This window comes from Sinocyclocheilus rhinocerous, unplaced genomic scaffold, assembly GCF_001515625.1.
Source record: "Sinocyclocheilus rhinocerous isolate Xijiao unplaced genomic scaffold, SAMN03320098_v1.1 scaffold257, whole genome shotgun sequence".
NCBI lineage: Eukaryota > Metazoa > Chordata > Actinopteri > Cypriniformes > Cyprinidae > Sinocyclocheilus > Sinocyclocheilus rhinocerous.
The window spans coordinates 793,903-814,735 of NW_015634026.1; the positions used below are offsets into that span (position 1 = coordinate 793,903).

General features: G+C 38.1%; 1 protein-coding gene across 1 annotated transcript in view; it reads left to right on the forward strand.

Annotated features, from left to right (window-relative positions):
* The window catches only part of LOC107745216 (roundabout homolog 1-like), a 270,426-nt gene that overhangs the window by 63,632 nt on the left and 185,961 nt on the right, over positions 1–20,833 (forward strand). Inside the window, exon 2 of the mRNA XM_016559072.1 lies at positions 7,745–7,831. Within this exon, the coding sequence (XP_016414558.1) occupies positions 7,745–7,831 (87 nt within the window). The remainder of the gene's footprint in view (positions 1–7,744; positions 7,832–20,833) is intronic.

Genomic DNA, 20,833 nt, shown 5'->3' on the forward strand with positions numbered 1-20,833 from the left:
TATTAATGTATTTTTTTTATGAATATATATAATATTCTTCCACAAGAAACAAATTCCTGAACTCTTTCAGTTAGAATGCCACAGAAAGCCTCTATAACATAATTAATCATTTCAGGGTAAGTGAGGTTAGTGCTTACAGTATAAGCCATATTTCTTTCACTTTCTCCCTCTTTGTCTCTCACACATGCTAATAAGTCCAAGAATGTATCATCATCAAGTAGAGATTCTTTCAGAATGAAACCTCGACTCTTTTGCCCACAACGAAGTGTGGCGGTGGTTGAAGATGGATACGATTCAGACATGAGCATGCGGTGGAATAATGCCGCTTCAAAGCCTGGAGCTCTGGTGAATTAGCAGAGGTTTTGTCACACTCTTAATAAATCTAGAAGAATTCCCCTGCTATTGTCATGTTGGCACTTTGCTAATGATGGCAGTGGCTGCAAGGCTGGAGGAAGCTCAGTGTTGAAAGGCTTTTTTTGAAGATATTGTCTTTGAAGAACCGTGACCTTGAAGGAATGTACCCTGGATCTCAGACTTCGTTTTCAGAATGAATGTCTCTGTATGAGTATTCTCTATGGAGCAAATAATTATTAACACTACCGTTTTTAAAAGAATTTTGAAAGAAGAACCAAAGCTCATCAATGCAAGGATTTTTTTTTTTTGCTTTGATGAATAGAAAGAATATTTGAAATAATTTGCAAAGGTGTAAAAAGTCTTTACAGTCACTTTTGATAAATGTAATGTCTGAAAAATATTCATCTATTGAAAAAAAAAAAAATCTGACCCCACATTTTTGAACAGCAGTGTAAATGCAAAAATTAAATAAATAATATTGAAAGTTCACAAAGTGACTCTTTTAAACTTCAAATGCACTTTAACTTCCACTCTTTGACCTTTTTGTCACCTTTTATTCATATAACAGTAGGACAACAAAGGATGGCATTGGTTTGTATCAAAAACTTGATTTGAACTTGAACCACCAACATGAGCACCAAGGCTCAATGTGTCATTTTAGTGACTCCAAAATGGCTTCTAAGTACACAATTACCTTCAGAGACCAAAAATGTCCTCATAAAATTGAAGAAGAGCTCAGAATAAAACCTTGCAAAGCGTGTCCGTCAGATTGAAGGTGGCTTGTCCTTGTGGAGAGCTTCATCATTAATCATGTCTGTAACTCTGGGCTTTTATAACACTGCATTCAGCAGCTGTGCCCTTTCACCACGGTCTTCAGACCCTGAAGTGGCTTTCATTTACTTGCCACAGAAGAGCTTATTGTACCGAGCGCTTTAACCTCTGTGGCCGCTGCATTCAGCAGCTGTGCCCTTTCACCACGGTCTTCAGACCCTGAAGTGGCTTTCATTTACTCGCCACAGAAGAGCTTATTGTACCGAGCGCTTTAACCTCTGTGGCCTGAGCGATGCCCATCATGTGCTCTGTTTAGCTGCGTGAGACCTCGCCAGCTGTTCTGGCTTTCACAGGCCTGCCGCGATTTTGACGTAGATTGATAGGATTATTCCTAGAGCACTTGAACATGCTATGACCGCCGTGACTCAGTGAGCCACAAGCATTCGCACCGGTGCTAATCAGATGTTCTCATTGTAGAATTCCTGCCTGTTTTTGGACAGCGGTTGTTGGATGTGTTTCAGGTCAACTTGTCAGCAGATGATTGGACTTGTTTGTTTGGCGTTCACATTCTTAGCTGAGTATGTGAACAAGCACATGCATAATCATATATCCAACCACATCGCTCAAAATAAATGAGGTTGGGAAGCCCCTCAAAGCTAGTCTGTCTTACTTTATTGCTTTATTATCAGATGAACAGTTTTAACTTTGCATTAAACTAAATGGTGAGTGAATGTCATTGATTTATGCATTGACTGCCATTGAACATTTGAATAATATACTTGGCTTTTACAACACTCAACTGGAAGAGTGGATATTGCAGTTAAATTTTAATTACTTTTTATTCAAATTAGTTGTACTTTTTAAACTACTGACATTTATGATATTCCATAGTTTCATTTTTTTTTTTTGAATTTTGAATTTTTAAACATTTTTTAATAATTTATTTTTTAATTTAGATTTTTTTTTTATTCACATCTCACATCTCATTCACATTCACATCTGAGATTGGTTGTTGTTTGAGTGATTATATAAGCACACATTTGCTTTTTTAATGTAGGGCCCTATGACACGATGCAGTTAAACCTGGACGGAATCGTGGAATCCAGTCATAAAAAATTAATTTATTGTATAATGCTAATTTTACGGTACCATTTCAGTTGAGTAAAGCTATCCTCATATCATATACACACAGAAGCTTAAAGGTCCTCATGGCAACCCGTCAAAACAAAAGTTTGGTTTAATTGAAATACACAAGACAGAATTTCTTTTAAAAAAGAATTGTAAAAATAAATGAATAAGGCTAGCATTAGAATTTGGTAAAAAAATAAAACAGAACATGAGAAAAAATAAAACATTTCTAGGGCGCTAAAATGATTGTTTTTGTTAAACTTTTAATAAATTAATTTTAAATTGTATAAGTTTCATGATTTTAATTTAGGCATGCTGTTTGATTAATAACATTTCATTCACATACTTTGTAGGACAGAAAATCACAAATTAGATGGGTTTTTTTTGTTTTTTTTAATACAGCAATGAGATTAAGTGGAGAACAAATGGAAACTTCTTGTTTTAGGTTCCTGCTTCCGATTTTTTTTTCCCCTACAAAGAAAGATTTGTCATGATAGCACAGTTTGAAATCAAAAGAGATCTCAAAATGAACTCAAAGATTTATCATCAGTTTCCTGCGATCTTTTTAATATCTCAGTTGGTTTTCTTGTACAAAAATGAGTGGTGAACAAATGGACACCTCTTGCCTAAGGTTGGCTTGCCTTTTGTTTGTTTTTTCCTCTTGAGAAAGCTTTGTTCTTTTTTGTACTTTTCATCTTATTACGAACTGTAATCCAGTTTGCTAAGATAGCACAGTTTGAAAAAAAAAAAAAATCAAGATTGAACTCAAATCTTTAAATTTTCATCGTTTATGCTGTTTTACATTAGTTATACAGCTCTACAATACACTGTTATTGTATGTCAATTGTTTCTATTTATATTTCTCCTAAGACACCTAAGGAGAAACATCTGCGAAATTTGAGACTTTCATCAATGTTGAAACTTCACTAATACTTAACTAAGAATTACATTAAGTCTCATATAGGCTATAAAAGAGTAGTAAAATGTGGGCCAACACTAACAACCTCAAGAGCACTATAGATATGTCTATGGCCTTAACTTATTTAATATCTAGATGCCAGACGGTCTGGTTCTCCTAAGCTCTCTGAAACCACCCTGTAATTTCCCATAACCATTTCTCCCCTGTTCCCTGTCTGTACATCCCGTACAGAAGGAAAAGCTCTTCTGTAGTCTCTCATTATGATGCTTGGTTTCCTGCCCACTGTGTGGACCGCAGTGCCCTCATCTGCATAATCCCTCCCTTGGTACTTTTCAATAATACGGGAGCTAATCAGACCCTCAGAGAGCCACGGACCCTGGTGTGGTCCGGCTGGAGCCCTGATGATATTAACTGCTGGGCTGCTGTCTCAGAACTGGATCTGGTATTAGCAGATCCAGTTCTGCTAAGGCTAGCATCACTATTATTGTTCCTCCTACTTGAGGTTAAAGATTTGAACAAATTCCTAAAACTGGTGTGTAACTTGAATGGTAGTTGTTGGTGATTCTTCCACAATTTAAATATAGATACATAATGACTAAAATAAAATAAAATTTGAGTTTTGCACATTTGGATTTTAGACATAAAATGTATATATTGGGGGCATATTTTATAGGTCTGAATTTGAAATCTATACCTATGACATTTAACAAAATTGAATTGTTTTTGAGACATTTGTATAGATTTGATAAAATGTTTATACAAATGTTTATTTAAAAGTTAACTTCAACTTCAAATTGAACTTCAAATTCAAAATTGTGATATTTAAAATGTCATAAATTCAGATTGTACATAAACGGCAAGAGAGACACCTATGGAAGCCCGTTTCCGCCACTGAATAAAAAATAAAAAAAGGTTATTGTGACTTTTTTTCACAGAATCGTGAGATATAAACTCGCAATTGCGAGTTATAAAGTCAGAATTGCGAGATATAAACTCACAATTCTGACTTTTTTTCTCAGAATTGCGTGATATAAACTCACAATTGCGAGTTATAAAGTCAGAATTGCGAGATATAAACTCACAATTCTGACTTTTTTTCTCAGAATTGCGTGATATAAACTCACAATTGCGAGTTATAAAGTCAGAATTGCGAGATATTAAGTCACAATTGCAAGATAAAAACTCGCAATTCTGACTTTTTTCACGCAATTGCGAGTTTATATCTCGCAATTCTGACTTTATAACTCAGAATTGCGAGATACAAACTTGCAATTCTGAGAAAAAAAGTCATAATTGTGAGTTTATATCATGCAATTCTGACTTTTTCCTCAGAATTGCGATTTTATATCTCACAATTATGACTTTTTAACTTGCAATTGCGAGTTTATATCACGCAATTCTGGGGAAAAAAGTCAGAATTGCAAGTTTATATCACGCAATTCTGAGAAAAAAAGTCAGAATTGTGAGATAAAAAGTCACAATTACCTTTTTTGTTTTTTATTCAGTGTCGGAAACGGGCTTCCATAGACACCACATTTTTATATTTTTTACACCTCTATATTTTATATTCTCTATTTATATTTTATATTATTTATTTTATATTCTAGATTTTTTAGGCTTCAGAACTTCAAATTCAAATTTCTAAAGTTCAAAATTTCATAAATTCAAATTGTACATAAACTGCACAAGAGACACCATATTTTTAAAAATATTTTTATACCTCTATATTTTATATTCTATATTTATGTAATATTCTGTTTTATATTCTATATTTTTTAGGCTTAAGATCTTCAATTTCAAAATTTCAGTAATTTAAATTGTACAAAAAACTGCATGAGAGACACCATATTTTTATATTTTTTTATACATCTATATTTTTCTAGCTTCTTACTTGAATCGTTTGGTGAAGACTTTGACCAATTTAAGCAAAAACAAATTGTTTTAAAAATTGTGGTCTCTTTTTTTCTCTCAGATTAGAGTAGTTTGCACCACATATCTGTAGAATTATAGATTTTTGCTTGTTTTACATGGGCACTGTTGGATTGTTGCTGGCATAAGCTGCATATGATTATTGCTGCAGGTATGGAGCAATTTTATTAATTTAATGTCTTAACACGTCCTTTAAACAAGTTGTTTAACATTCTGAATCTATTCGTAATCAGAAATAGTATGTTCTCCGTGTGTGTTCCCTTCCTCTTTCCTGCAGACCAAAAGCTGTGTCCATCCACACAATCATTCAACATAATCTTTGGTAATTTGCAGTCTGGTTGCACTGTTCACATATTTCTTTCTCTCTGCACGAATTAATTTGTGTCCAGCTAAGTTAATTTGTGTGACTTAATTAAACCCCTTTCATAAATCAGGGCTTTAAGCTGAACTAAAAATGAGAAGTTGCTATCAAAAAAGAGGTGTGTTAATTAACACGGTAACTCATTTTCTTTATAATTCCCTTGCCCTCTCCTGCCTTAAAAAATAATTAACCGACTGATGGCAGACTCAACAAATGGCCTTGATTTTTAAAGCCATTAAGATGAACGAATTCAATTGTTGTTGTTGTGTTTATGTTGGTTGTCTGGGTCCACTGTTATTGAGCTAGTACATCAACTTCTTCTTAAATCAATAAAGCCAGAAAACGAGAAAGCAGGGTGTGTGTCTGAAAATGAGCGGACAGCCGGGGCTTTGGGGTGCATGGGGAACATCCTTCTAATGGGCCCATGTAGACATGTCAGCTAGCCGCATAAGGTTTGGTTTAATTAGCCATCAGGGGAGGCAGGGCATTTTGGATTGGTTTGTGTGGATCAGGGCCATTTGAATCTGAGGGAGCACCAGGTTTTTGTTTGTGTGTCCTCCAGGGCATCTGGGCACACCACCTGTTAATGAATCATGAAGTATTCTCTCCAAACCCACCATAAATCCATATTCTACAGTAGCCAGTACAGTTTTGGAGCTAGAATGTTCAAGGTTTCCTTGTCTACATTGATTCCCCTTCAGGGTATACAATATTTGTTCTTTTTTTAAATAAATATGTTTGAGCTTTCTATTTTCCAAAATATTTGCTGTAAAGATGTTTAGCATATAAATTTGTGTGTAGAATTTTGTGGATGTTGGTTTTTCCAATCCTTTGGAATTCTGTGAGTTGTGCTAATTCTGTGTAGCGATTACATATTGAATAAAAGCTTTAAATGTGTCTATGCTTGTAGACCTGGTATTAAAATCGTATTTATTGATTCATTTGCATTACAAAGAACTTGGGTTTTGAGGTTTGAACAGAAAAGCCTGATGGTATGGTGAAGTCAATATGGTGTCTATACACAAACAGACAGACTCAAGTAAATGTGTGAGTTCTATGTGTTTGCATGCTTGATGTTAAATGTTCATGAACTGTCCTTTAACATTGCTAAAAGTGCACAAATGTTGTATTTGGAATGCTTGAATGCTTCCAACACAAGCTAGCCAACAGTCTCATGATGGTCACGACCTTGGGATCCTGTGAACGTACTCAGTGAGGTGTTTGTTGAGAATCTGCCATCTCAGCATATAGCAGGCTAAAAGTGTCATTTCATTAAATGCATCAACAGAAGTGCTAGCTAGTGTGGCCCAAGTCATAAAATAGGCATTTGAATTCTCCTGAAAATCATTCAAGCACTCAATTATGACTTTGAAATGTTGAAGGATTAGCAATATTTGTTAGTGAGGTTTAGCGACAGGGTGAACGAAAGGACAGACAGTGGTCACACTTCCCCGAGCTCTAAGTGCTCTCCAATGACTTCCTTTTGTTTTGCCTGTCTGCCGTTTTATCTCCGTAAATGATGCCAATCTTCATTCACGGCCATGACGGTCCTGACAGGATGCTTCCCAGTCATCTGGCCCATTCTGACCCCCTTTATATTAAACAGGCCCCTTCACCTCCCCTCATCCCAAATTAACCCCCTGTCAGTGCCCAACAATGGAAGTGGGCATGGCTCCAGTCTGATTTATCCCACACTTCGCCATGATGGGGGGCATCTGCCACACCCCCTGCCTGGTCCTCCCTTTCTAAACCAGGCGTAGAGGAGGGCTGTCAGTCCATCTTCCAGAAAAGCGACATGCGCTGATTGGGGAATTAGTTTAGTCAATGACTGTATACAGATCTAAATAGGGTGTGTGTTAGTGACTTTGTGTGTATTTGCAGTTGGGTCGTCCTAGTTCTGCCCATGCGCTGCAAGAGGGCACACATCGTCACTCCTCAGACATACACATAGACGTTCAGGGCTAACTGCATCTCTTTAGGCCTGTGAAGAGAAGGAAAATGCCATATTTAGGACTTGCGCTCTTGGGATTCTCCAATGGATTAATGGCTAAAAATTGAGTAACACCTTGGAGCTTCTATATATTTGTTTTGGGGAAGTTTGAAGTGCTTTCTTGACTTGATAATGCAGTTTGGAGATTGCAATTGCAGACTTTTCAAAAGTCACTGTCTGCAGAGCCTAGTACTGCTCATCTGTTGGTATCAGGGATACTGGGGCGCTACCGTGTCGCCGTTGGCCCAATACTCTTTGCTCGAGGACTTAGAGTCTGTGTTACTTCCAACAGACACGGGGACTCAGGAGGGGACTAGCAATAGGGCCACAGAGGCCCCCACTGCAGAACACGATGACGACAACTCTCTGGGCTACACAGGTACTGCTTCTTTCTTCTTACCTAAAAGACTGCTTTATATTTACCCTAGAAGGGCTTCTCTCAAATATCTTATTTAAATAACATGTTTGCTTTATTGTGGGTGTCTTTTCATCTCTTTCATGAGCTTTTGACATTTTTTTAAGATAAATTACGGGTTGCCTGGTGATAACATGAAGTTTTTATGGAGATATGACCCGTTTCAGATCCAATCATTGCAGGTCCTTCTGTAGAGTCTCTTATTCTTCCTGGATTTCCATGGCCTTTGCATAACCTTCACCTTAAGTCTGTCGATGAATCTGTATCGAGCGAGGTTTTACCATTCATAAACTGTTTATATTCTTTACAAATGTCAAGCTGTGGAAATTGGACACCCTTTCTATGTTATTTTCGGGAGAGAAGCCTAGAACGTTCTGACGCTTGTGACATGAAGGAGCAGAGTCAGCCAGAACCTCAATTTCCAGATTAAATGCACTCAGATGAGATGAGTCAATCGGTGAGAGAAGATCCCTGACCCTTTTTGCTTAAGTGGAAATAGAGTTCACCTTCTAGGGGCCAGAGCAGAGAGTCTCCTGCAGTGAGTGTGGTGTTATGTTTGGAGAAAGCTTGCTAACATTCTGACCTTCACTGGAGAAACAAGTCGATAAGTGAAAAGGCGGCTTTGGCTATGTGGGTGATCCAGTGGAAGATGAGAATAGCTGGTATAGAGTGTAGAAAATGACACTACAGCCTCAAGAGAGCACTCTGTTTCACAATCTCACAAGGACAGAGATACGGTACAGATGATATTTATAGTCTGCCTGACTGTAATAAAAATTTGTTTTGTAATATCTTTCAGTTCTTACATTGAATTAGTCTTTCCAATTCATAATGCAGTTGTAGAGCTAGAGTATTATAATGTTAAGTGCTGTCAGCAAGCATAGCAAACTCTTCAGTTACTTTTAAAACATTCATAAACATTTACAGAGCTCTTAGATATTACTGTAGCTCTTTGTTAGAATCTGCCTTCATACATACACTATTGTTTGGGTTCGATTTAAAAAAAAAAAGTCTCATGCACAATGATATTTTGGAATATTATTGCAATTTTAAATGACAGAAATAAACTTTTTTTTTTTCTTCGATAGCAAAGTTGAATTTTCAGCATCATTACTTCAGTCTTCAGCGTCACATGATCCTTCAGAAATCATTCTAATATTATGATTTGGTGCAGAAAACTTTCTTATTATTACCAATGTTGAAAACAGTTGTGCGTAATATTTTTGTGGAAACAATGTTTTTTTTCAGGATTCTTTGATTAATCGAAAGTTTAAAAACAGCACTTTTTAATGCATAATTGTTGAATAAAAAGTATTATTTTCTTTCAAAAAGGAAAAAAACGATGGAAAACATTGATTGCAAATGTAATTTGTTCTGGTAAAAATACTGGACCAGTAATAGTTTAAAACAGTTTATCTGCTTTATATTTATGCTATTTATCTGCTATATTATAAAGTAATGCACCCCTTCTCTTGCATCGCCCTTTTTTGAAGTCAGTTGTGCATGATGTTTCTGTGTATGTAGAATGTTCCAGATAAGTCACTTTGGATGTTCTATTTCAGTTTCTAAGGCAGTTGAAGGGAGTTTTCAACAGAGCTTTTATCTTTGTAGACTACTTTTGTGCAAAGAATGGCCATGTAGTTCTGTCTCAAAAGCCCTCAGCCCCAAAAATGAGCATCAAAGATGCATCACGTTGGCTTCATTTTGTATAACTGTTTGTGAAAGGCAAACAGATCTCTTGTAGGAGCACTGACATGCTATTTATTCCAACTCTTTGGAAAAGAGACTGTAGGGAAGTAGGAAAATTGAAGGTCAACACAGCAAATGTTTGTCCAGACATCTTTGGCATTTCAAATATATTCCATGAAAGCTTTCTGTACCTCTTACCCTTATCGAAGATTGAATCTTGGAAATAGAATGAAAAGCTATGTATTGGGTGGTATGATAAAGAATTTCATCCGTTTGTGATATGTAGTATTCATGCATCTTGTTGCAACAATGCTGCACATGCTGCCTAAAACCTGTCTGTGGTGGTTCCAAATGCACCTGGTTGTCTGGACGTGACAGTCTGAGACTGGATTAGTCCCGTCTCCTGTGCATCCTCATTATGGGGTCCTGCTCAGGCCTAGAGTCCTGACCTTGAAGGCCCCACAATCATTAGTATGACCGCCTTCCCAATGCCTTGTATTATTAGGGCTATGGTTTCTGCCTCAGGGATGTGCAAATGCAAATCTCCCACACGTTCGGGGTTAAATTTTTCCACCCCTCGTGGAACACAAGCACTCTTACAATGGAGCTTATCCACAAAGCATATTCCCCACAAAGCGTTCGCTTCTCCCCAGGGCGGAAAACATGGCAAATGCGGGTCCTTCCTTTAGGTCCGATCCCACTTGAGATGTAATTACCTCCACCGCAGTCAACCAGAGGGTTTTCTCCACAAGAGGAGAAGATGTGGGCACTTCTTATATTCGTTTTTCCCCATCCAATCTCTTTTCATCACAAATCCTGGAGCTGAACTCGCCCCGTGTCCCAGGAAATAGGGACATCAGGCTAAACTCTCAATGCTGACCCAGGCTAATTCTGTCAAGAGCGACTGGAGTGCTGTGGAGAATGAAAGGAGAGGACTAGTTGGAGATAAGAAGCTGGTGGTGCTGAGGTTCTTATTATTCTGCAACACGTCTGTTTGGCACGGGATAAAAAATTTAAATTTGTTTATTATTGCAGCTGAGATTAGTATGGGTGAAGGAATACAAAATGGTCTCGGCGTTGCCAAGTGCTAGCTAAGCGCCATTTGGTATACAAGATTAAATGGCTTTCAAAATTCCAAAGAAGCAGTCGTTTTTAAGCTTGAGTCGTAAGTGGAATGCACCTCAAGGAAAAAAGACGAGAGGGAAAAAGAAAAGTTCAACACCCCTGTTTTTGTGTTGAGTCTGGAGGTCCATATGGTCCCCTCGTGACTGTCAAATGAGTTTGCACCCGATTGGCAGATTTGGAAAAAAAAAAATCTCTTGCTGGAAATGCTGACATGTATCTTAGAAAAATTCTGATGCACATCTGACTAGCATTTAAAATGTAATTTGCATTTATTCAAATTAAATTTGAATACGGCAGAAAATCACCAAAAAATCCTTGAATAACTCAACAACACTACTTTAGAACTCTCCAAAACTTCCCAAACAAGGGGGTGGCTGGAGAACTTTCAGCAGTGCCAGGTGCCACAGGCAAAGTTATGAAAGTGTATCCAAACAATCGCACATTTTACATTCACACTGTATTTCTCCCACATGCTGTTTTTTCATGGAGGAGTGAATGTGTTCAGTCATCACAGGCCGGACTCTCTGCTCGTTGGGGCATGAGAGTACGCAGAGGGTGAAAGTTCTCGCTGAGTGTCATAAATCTGCATGGCACCTGCTCCCCCGCACTCCTTCGGCGCGTGTTGTGAGGTCAGTGGCACCGCATAAGCTGTACATCATATTTATAGTGCTCATCGCTGCAACCTGCGTGTTTTGGCAGCTGACGGCAGCAGGGAGACAGAAAGAACCCTTGCGGTGTTTCTGTCGGAGAAAGGACATGCTTTTAAAAGCAGAGGACATCAGAGAGGGAATGTAAGAAGTTTGGGAGGTTGAACGTTGGAGCATGTGGGAAGGAGAGTGAGGCGAAAAGAAACTTTTTTGGCCATTACTGTAGAGATCCGTCTCACATGTGAGTTCCAGGTGTTAGGCCATGTCAAACATTTGAGGGAAATATATGAATTTACACATGCAGTAGCAGATGTTTTTGTACGCCAATGTGATTTGGAAAGTAAATGCTCAAGAATTTGTCACTTTCTCTGTAAATCAGAAGGAAGCACCGTGTGCATTCCTAAATCAATCAAATCAAATTGAAGTGCAGGGTTTTCAATATATTTGTTTCTCCGGTTGGGTCATTCTAACCAGTCAAAAGCCATACTTGCTTCACTCTGTTAGAATGAATATATTAGACTCCATTTGAGACTCAATTTTCTGGTGTTGATTTAAATGCGGCATCTTGGTTTCTTGGGTTTTTGCAAGCTGGAAAATGGATGGAGGCAACTGTCGGGCATCACACCTTTGCAAAGGCAAATCAAACTTTAGATTCGCAACTCTTGTGCGTTGACGTGTAATGATGTTCTTCCTTCATCCCAAAGATTGGCAGTTAATTCCACTTTTTTGTAAGACCCTGTGTTTGTATCAAGAGTAATGTGGGAACAATCAGCAAAAGTGCCACTTGTGCTTTCTGCACAGTCATGTTTTAATCATTACTCAGGATACGTAGATTTGATTGAGGAATATCCAGTTGTCCTTGCTGCAGTGTAGTATAAAGTTCCCCAGGTTTGTTCCCGCTCTTGCCCTGTGGGGCTGCGTTAATAATTCAGCAGGACTGCTGGTGAGGGTCTTGTCCAACAGCTTGCGAGGCACCGATTGGTCGAATCCCCCGTTGTGAAGGTGGGGAGGGCACATGGAAGCCAAAGACAAAGGCACTATTTGGCTCGGTTTCTCTTAGACAGCTTCTCCTTTCATTTAAGCCTCTCCAACCAGTAAACCAATTACGCATGAAAACACAATGCATCTTGTTCTTGCCAGTCTGCATAAAGGATACGGAGAGACAGGGGATGTGCTTCTTTCTGATGAGGCTAGTTAGAGATTGGGACAAGCTGAAAAGTCCCATAGTCATCCGAAAAACCATTGCTTCTTTGTTAATGTATCTGGATCCTGTCGGCCTGTTACTTCTGGTGCACTCATGCATGGCATTGTGCAAATTAGATGTCGTAGAGGTAGGCTCACTGTCAGCATATGTGAAACCACATAACAAGTTCAGCCCAGTTGTTTTACCAATACACAGGTGAGACGCAAATTCATATTGTTGTGCAGTTTTAATTGTGATCTTTACCATTCTCATGCCTCAGATTCTAGTGTCTCTGTCTCTAGAAAAGATACTGGGTGCTAAAGGGGATTCAGCCCACGCAGGCAAGCGGAAATGCAACAGCCTGTTTACCCGCTAGCCAAGCTTTTGTCTCCCAATTGCGGCGTAATGCAAAGCTCCCGCGTTCTTTTGCACTTCCCTCATTTTGCCGTCTGTCTTTTTTTTGTAATGTTAGTTGTGGCAGGGTTCTGCATGGAGGGCCTCTCTGAATGGCAAAACAGAAACAGATTTGTTCAGCTCGCCCCCCAACCCATCCACCCCCATTTCTGAAAGCACAACACAGGGTTTGTAATGAATGAAGAGAATGTCCTTTTTATGCTGTTTTCGTGCAATTCCAGTCCTTCGTTCTTTGTGCACTTTCCTGTCGGATGTATTTTTGCCTTCGTTTGCCTAAGAAATGTGTAACTCTGTTGTGCCTCACCTTTCTATAGCTTTTTTTCCCTTTAAAAGTTCTAAGCATTGATTAAATGCATTTTTTTTTGTTGCTTAACTTTTTTTGGTTGATGTTTTAATGTGAATCTGCGGTTGAACCGTATCCTGGTTGCAACCCAGATGGCCCTCCAAGAGACATTCTTTCCCAGTGACAACACTTGCGCTGAAGATGTCCTGAGAGATCGCCAGAACCTAGCTTGGTTGTTTCTTATCCAGGCTGACAAGTCACGGAAGTCTTCTGCTTGGAGGAATCTCTGGGAATGACAGGGTAGCACTTAGCGCCCCACAGTGTTTCCCAGCCGGTGTGGCCTCATGTCAGAGGTCTAAGAGCAGAAGCTCAGCGACGTCCTCACAGGATTCACTTCTCACCTGAGGTCCGAACAGATTTGTCAGTGGCCGTATGGAGCTGCTCTGTATGCATTATGGCAGACAGGCAGCTGTGTGATCTGCATTCCTGTATTTCACTCAGATGATTTGCTGTCTTTCATTATAGCTGGGTTAACACGGTGACACAGCAGATGATTTGTATCTTCCTGGCAACTTTTTTTTTGATGATCGCTGAGATGATCTTTTTTCCCTTTGTCCCCGGTTTTTAAAAAAAGAGTTTTTATGGGATTAGGAAAACATTTTCTCTAAAAATGTCAACCACAGTCATCTTACAATGGTTTAGAAGATAATCATTCTATAATGTGTCATTATAAAAGGTAGGAAACTCTGGAAATTATCTGTTTTCAGCACCTGGAGTGAAAAGGAAGCATTAGCATAGTGTATTGAATCTTAAATAAAGTCTGTAACTTTGTTGGTAAATAAACATGATTTTGTTCTCAAGGACAACATTTGAAAAGTTTTTAGTAGGAGTGTTGGAGGATAATATTGGAATAGGGTGGCACTAACAGCCAACAGACAGTTTCACACGATAAAGGGACGGACATGCATTGATCTAACTAAATATTAGGGCTGCACGATAAATCGAAATGGAATCGAAATCGTGATTCGACAGAAGCTGTGATTGTCATGCGTATCTTTCAGTGAAGCACGGTTCTGTGATCAGCAGTAAATCGCCATCCAAAGCAGCCCTACTAAATATATAACGAAATTACTTATTTCAAAACGTTTAAGCTGGTTATTGCAGTGTTAACAAACAAATCTGCAAAACACCCCTTAAATCTTGCCCAGGCTTTCCTGAATGAAATCCCAAGATGCACTACTCCCCTCCCCGGTGAGATAAAAATGTGACATTTTTCTCTTTCATGTTTGGAAAGCGAGTTTTCTTCTCTCTATGGGGAGTATTGTTCTTGGAGAATATTTTTGTTTTAGCCTGTGCTGTTTTGTTAGGTGATGCTGCTTGAAAAGGAGGCGTAAAATAGTCTTAGTCGGGGGGAAAGGGAATGTGTTTCTCGCTCGCTGCGTGTGTCAAACTCTCGCCCCCATACCGATACAGCCCAGGGTTGATTAGGGGGGTCCGTCCACGTTGAAAGAGACGCCCCAGCATGGAGTCCGAAAGGGACCCGTTTTTCTCTTACCCACACAGAGGCATCACAAGAATAGAGAAAACATCCACCAAACCTTGCTTTGAATATCAAACAGAGCAAACAGGATTAAGGTTATTATGTGTAAGATATTGAAATCCGAAAAAGGGGAGTGGCCTTCGCTGACCATATTTTCTATAGTGTCTCCGTTTGAGCTTGGCTCATTAAAAAAGTTCCATCATGTGGTGAGATAAGAAATAAAGCGTCCATGACAGGGAGTGAGGAGGTTTCGTTTGATTTTTGGGAAGATTGGGATTAAAAGCGGGTCTGGAGTTACAATACCTAGCGAATTGTTTTTTTTTTTGGATAACTCTTGGATCCCAGAAGGTCATCTGATGAAGGGAAGTTGCTGTGTTAAAGTAGATATTCGTTTACCAGCTTAATTTAGCGAACTTTAAAATAATCTAATAAGCGTCCACCATGGAGCCCATTACTCTGGTCGTTTCTGTTTTGGCAATGTTCATCATGATGGGCGTCCAACATGGAGGAACTCCAGGAGTTCCTCGCCATGCAAGCCTCAGGAACCCATCAAACCATTGGTGTAAGCGTCTACGAGGAAGCTCGTTAGGAGACCATCACGGTCCCACGACACCTCGTCATCACAACAGCAAGGCGCATAAATGCTACCAGGTCTTCCAGAGTAAGTTCACAATAAATGCATGTGTCTGAAATGAGGGTTAGATTAGCACTGAATTATGCCTGGAGTTTTATGTTTGTACGCTGATTCAAAGTCGATGTACAAGTTGTTTCATGCTGCTATGAAATGTTGAGCTCTTTTGATGAGGGTTTAGCACTCAAATGAACAATATGTTAAATCAATGAGTTCAGGGTTTTTGGAGGTTTGATGTAGAGGAACAGGAGAATTGTAGTTTGGCTGTCCTTCTGTGTTCTTAAAGGACAGGTGAAGGATGGATATTTGGCTCAGATGTTGGACGCACTCTTCTGTCTCCTCAGCATAAAACTGCCATAGCCACCAGTATATTAGGCTGTTTGACACAACTCTGGACTAGTGAAGGTCAGGAACTTTGGTGGCGGGATGGAGATAGAATATAGTCACAAATCTTAGGGGAAGCTTGATGTGAATGGACTGTTGTTTAGTAGTTTAGAGCTATGCCTGTTTAGTGTTTTTTTTTTTAATTTGGGGGTTATAATGAGGGTTTTGGCATACTACCAGGAGAAAAGATTAGACACTGCACTGAATTTGTTTCAGATGTTCAACTGTTAAATATATTTGATTGTGAAGTTAAAAAAACCTTTGAATCTAAAGGCATTTTTAAATGGATGACTTGGAACAGAGAGTGTATTTGTGGAGAAGAATCTAAAAATAAATTTACATTTTTTGTCACTACGTAATTCCCATGGCATTTGTGTTCTTTAGTTTTAATAATTATCCTAAAATGTGGAAACTACACAGAATAAAGAATGTGTAGATATCACATTTTCACATATTAGAATTTGTATTAAGTTGCAATTAAAATTTTTAATCATTCCCAGTCCTGTCTGGTTTTCACTCTCCTTTATATTAAAAAAGATAAAAGTTTAGAGACTATTTTAGTATATGTTGTGCATTTTACTCAGAATTACATTTTGTCTGTTTGTTAGTATATTTGTTGTGGTGGATTATTTGATTACATTCTATTTTGTGAATTCACTGGAGCTGAGGTGAATTTAGATGAGAAATGCATGTGTGTGCAACGGATTTGTGTTGAATTTAAGAGGCCCAGTGAAGGAAAATGAGGTATAGGAACACATGCAAACAGACATTAATAATAATTATAATTGACTTTTAGATTTAAGATATACAATTGTAAAGTCCCCAAAATATGTCTTATTTATGTTCCTATAGCTGTATTTTTTCGTATTCTAAAATCTCTTTGAAATTGGCTGCAGTGTAGTGGAGACCAGCAGAGGGCGCTGTTGGGTTACGTATGGCGCGCCTGTAGATGAATGTGGAGAGTCGCACATCCCTGTACAATTACTCCTTCAAAAGATATTTTCTTAAGTAAAACATTAAAAAATTATAATAAACCACAACCTTAATAGAGGCATATGAGTTCAACAAATGCAATTTTGTAGATAAAGACAAAAACGCACACGAACCAATGTGAATCCAGCCTTTCCAATAGATATGCAAATAAACTACTCTGTAAATCCACATAAATGCGTCGCCTTTTAAAATAATTAAGAGCAAATTATTCTGTTTCACCAAAGCGGGGAATGTCGTTTAAAATGTAAATTCATTAAAGTTTGATCAAACACACTCTTGCCTTGAGGGAACCGTTTCTTTCACAGGCGAAGCCGCACTGAAGAGGTTAATCAGTGTTGCCAGATCTCTCTGGAAAACGGTACAAATGTAATTATTTGATTTTATTCATCTGCTTTTTTGTAGCATAAACTTGCATAAAATACACCGTGGGTCTGTATTACGTTAAAGTGTCTTTTCAATAATATATCCTTTTACAAAAATATTTAAAATGACTTATAATGACTTTGTAAATTTGTAAACATTCTATTAGATAGCTCATTTCTTTTATGTGTTGAATTACACTGTTTTTTTTTTTTATCAAGCAAATACAAGTTACTATTAGTTACTAAATGTTAGTCGTTTTAAACATTTGAGAAATGCGAAGTGCACACGTTTTATGAAAAGACTTTCTAAAAAATAAATAAATAAAAACCAAGTCGATTCTAAGCGGAACTGGCAACACTGAGGTTGATTCTCCCTAGGAACAATCCATTGTTCAGTCCTCGGAGGGGGAGCCTGGGACATACCATGCCGTTTACTATTCATGCTGTTTGAATGAAGTACCGTTGTTTCAAATCCCCTCAGCCCGAAGTGACGGGGGACCTCAATGCATAGATCCAAATATTGAAACACTGAGGGAAAAACTGAAAGGAGAGGAAAAAACAATAGAGGGGAAATATTGGAATTACATTTGAATTTACAAAGCAATGGAAAAGTGGAAGTGATCTACATCCAATGGACTTCAGTCAGCAAATTCTTCAGCATCAGCTTCTGCTGTTCCAATGGAAACTGAAGTTTCTGAGTTCGAAATGACTTATTCACGTTGTTTCTGAACGATGTGACACTGGTCGCTTTTCTAGGCTGGGGACCTTATTACATTTAGAACTTTGGAAAAGAGTTCGAGTTCTTTTCTTTTCACTGGCTTTCTATGGGATCTTTTGGGATGCGATCAGCGGATACAAAGTGATCAGCTCTGCGCTTGCAGACTTATTATTCTTTTGGAGGTCATTTCAAAATATTTCACGGTTTTTTAAAACTTTTTTGCGATTGATTTCGAGCTTTTCATTCATTTTGGACTCATGGAGTGTGTGTTTGAATACAAATAAACTGGATTACTATCAGATTAACGGGGACCTTTAAAGAAAAAAAAACAGCAAATTTGCGTTACACTCAAGTATTCTGGAAAACAGAAACATATTGCATTAGGATATTATGAAGGATCAAAAACGCACAAAACTCTGATTTATTTTCATCTTTTTTATTTTTATTTTTGCGGATTACACACAGTTCCCTAAACGCGAATATTTGAACGATGACGGGGAGAGTTATTGGATTCGTGCTATTTATCGCAGTTATACACGTTTGCACTGTTTGTGTATTCTGGAAAACAGAAACATATTGCATTAGGATATTATGAAGGATCAAAAACGCACAAAACTCTGATTTATTTTCATCTTTTTTATTTTTATTTTTGCGGATTACACACAGTTCCCTAAACGCGAATATTTGAACGATGACGGGGAGAGTTATTGGATTCGTGCTATTTATCGCAGTTATACACGTTTGCACAGGTACGTACATTTAGTTGAATAATCTATTTTGAACGAGCACTTTCAGCAAAGTTTCTTAAAAAAAAAACTTGAGTTATGGTTCCAGTGAAATTGGGTGAACGCTTGACATTTGCGAGTCTTTCAATGCTGTGGTGATAAGTTGCGTATATAGCCTAATTTCGTTCAAGTTTATGTGACTCTGTTTTATATGTGACTCAACTGTATAATTTTCAAATGCTCATTACCTACTTGGCGAAATGATCACGAAGTTATTTTTGTACACTGTATCCCCCCATTTATCATGCTCTGCTAATGTAACAGTGGTAAGTTACTCACTGAAAAGCATGATCTTGGCATGCTTGCTTAAGAATCAAAACGTTTACTTTGCTTTAAGATCACGATGTTTCCACAGACTTTAGCTAAGCATATGAGAGCATTAGTGTAAGTATCCTATAACTGTGCTTTTTATTTGCCATGGCGTTTAAAATCTGTCATTGAGTAACTGCTAGCCAATTCTCGTTACCTTTTAAAGTTTTTGTTCAGGAAAAGTGAAGAATGAGAACGGTTTTGTCTTTCTCTATGGTGCTGTCCTGTCAGTCAGTGTTGCTCCAGTGATTATATGCTAAATCAAAGCCAATGTAATTTTTTACTTCAGTCAGCATTAGTTAGAAACAGCCGCTCCCTTGGTTTTGACTGGAAAAGTCAGGTAAATCTTTGGTTAGGAAGTGTTGGAACCCTGTAGAAATGTATTTTAAAGTCTTCGTGGTTTTTAAGGTGTTAAGAAAAAAATGTAAAGAACCACCATTGAGGTAGCCTACACTGTGGATGCCTTGCTTCCTTAATATGTTTTGTGGTGGTTATGCTAAACCTGTTTGTCTTGTTCTTGTGAATAAGAAAATCATTTGTTGCTTTAACCAAGCATTTGCGCAAAGTTCACTTTGGCTCTTGAAGTTTATATTATTTTATTATTCATCCTTCATTGCTTTATCATTATTTTTACATTCACCATTCTCATCGCCACCCTTTGACTTTCATTAATGATTAATCATTCAAGTCATTATTTTTCTCTATTTGTATGTACTGACGTTTGTTTCCGGTAGCTTGGTTTAAACCATCCCATTCTGAGATCACTGTCCCTCATTCAGTTTCCAGCCTCTGGCAGGCCCGGGTGGAACTGCTCCGAGCAGAGATTTTGACAGAAACCTTAAGCCGAATGTAATAGACCTGCATAATCCCAGTTGAGTTGACGTTGCCCCTGATCCTCTTTCTTCACAAATAACTGACTAAAGCTCTGCTAAAACAAACTCTGGGCCTTTTTTTAATCTGCAAACCTGGTAACACTAGGGCTACACGATTAATCGAATGCGATTGTCATGCGCATTTTGATAGTAATGCCGGTTCTGTAATCAGCAGGAAATCATCATCACGTGCTTTCAGATGGAGCAGAATTTAATACACAACACTGTCACAGATTTTGGGTTTTCGGGCATGTCAGCATATACCTGGTGCTCACTGCACGCTTGCTACTTTGAGGAAACTTCCCTGTCAGGCAGGTCCCATTGACTGTGAATGGGTCTGTTTGCAATGCTGCTGTAACACCATGATTTAAAGAGACAGTCTGGTTTAGATGACTTAAACCGTTGATTGCTTTATTTTATTGCCTCAGTTTGCTTTGTGATTATCATTGAGCCTGAAGTAATTGTGTTCAAGTTAAAACCTGGAAGAATATTATAGCTTTAAACTCAAGTGTGTCATTTTTAAGTACTTTAAAAATGCTTTCTAGTCATTCAGCTTAGACAACAACACTGCAAAACCTGATTTTTCAAAGCTGTAAATAAACAAAGATTATTGGAGGACATTTGACAAGGAAATACTATTTCAGTCTTTCTACTTTCATGTATAGTACAATGTTTGCCAATTCTTTGTAATTATTTGTGGAATTTACTAGCAAGTGAGCCATTTCTCAGCTGATTTCTTGAAAAAGTGTAAACATAATAGCAGTGTTAAAGAGATTGTTTACTTCAAAATGAAAATTTTATCATCGTTTACTTACCCTCATGTTGTTCCGAACCTGTTTGAATTTCTTTCTTCCATTGAACACGAGAAGATATTTTGAAGAGTGTTGTTAAACCAAACAGTTGCTGTTAGCCATTGACTTCCATAGTATTTTATTCCCCAAACTATGGAAGTCAGTGGCTACCAGCAATTGTTTGGTTGCATTCTTCATAATATTTTCTTTTGTGTTCATAAAAATACAGGCTTGGAAAAC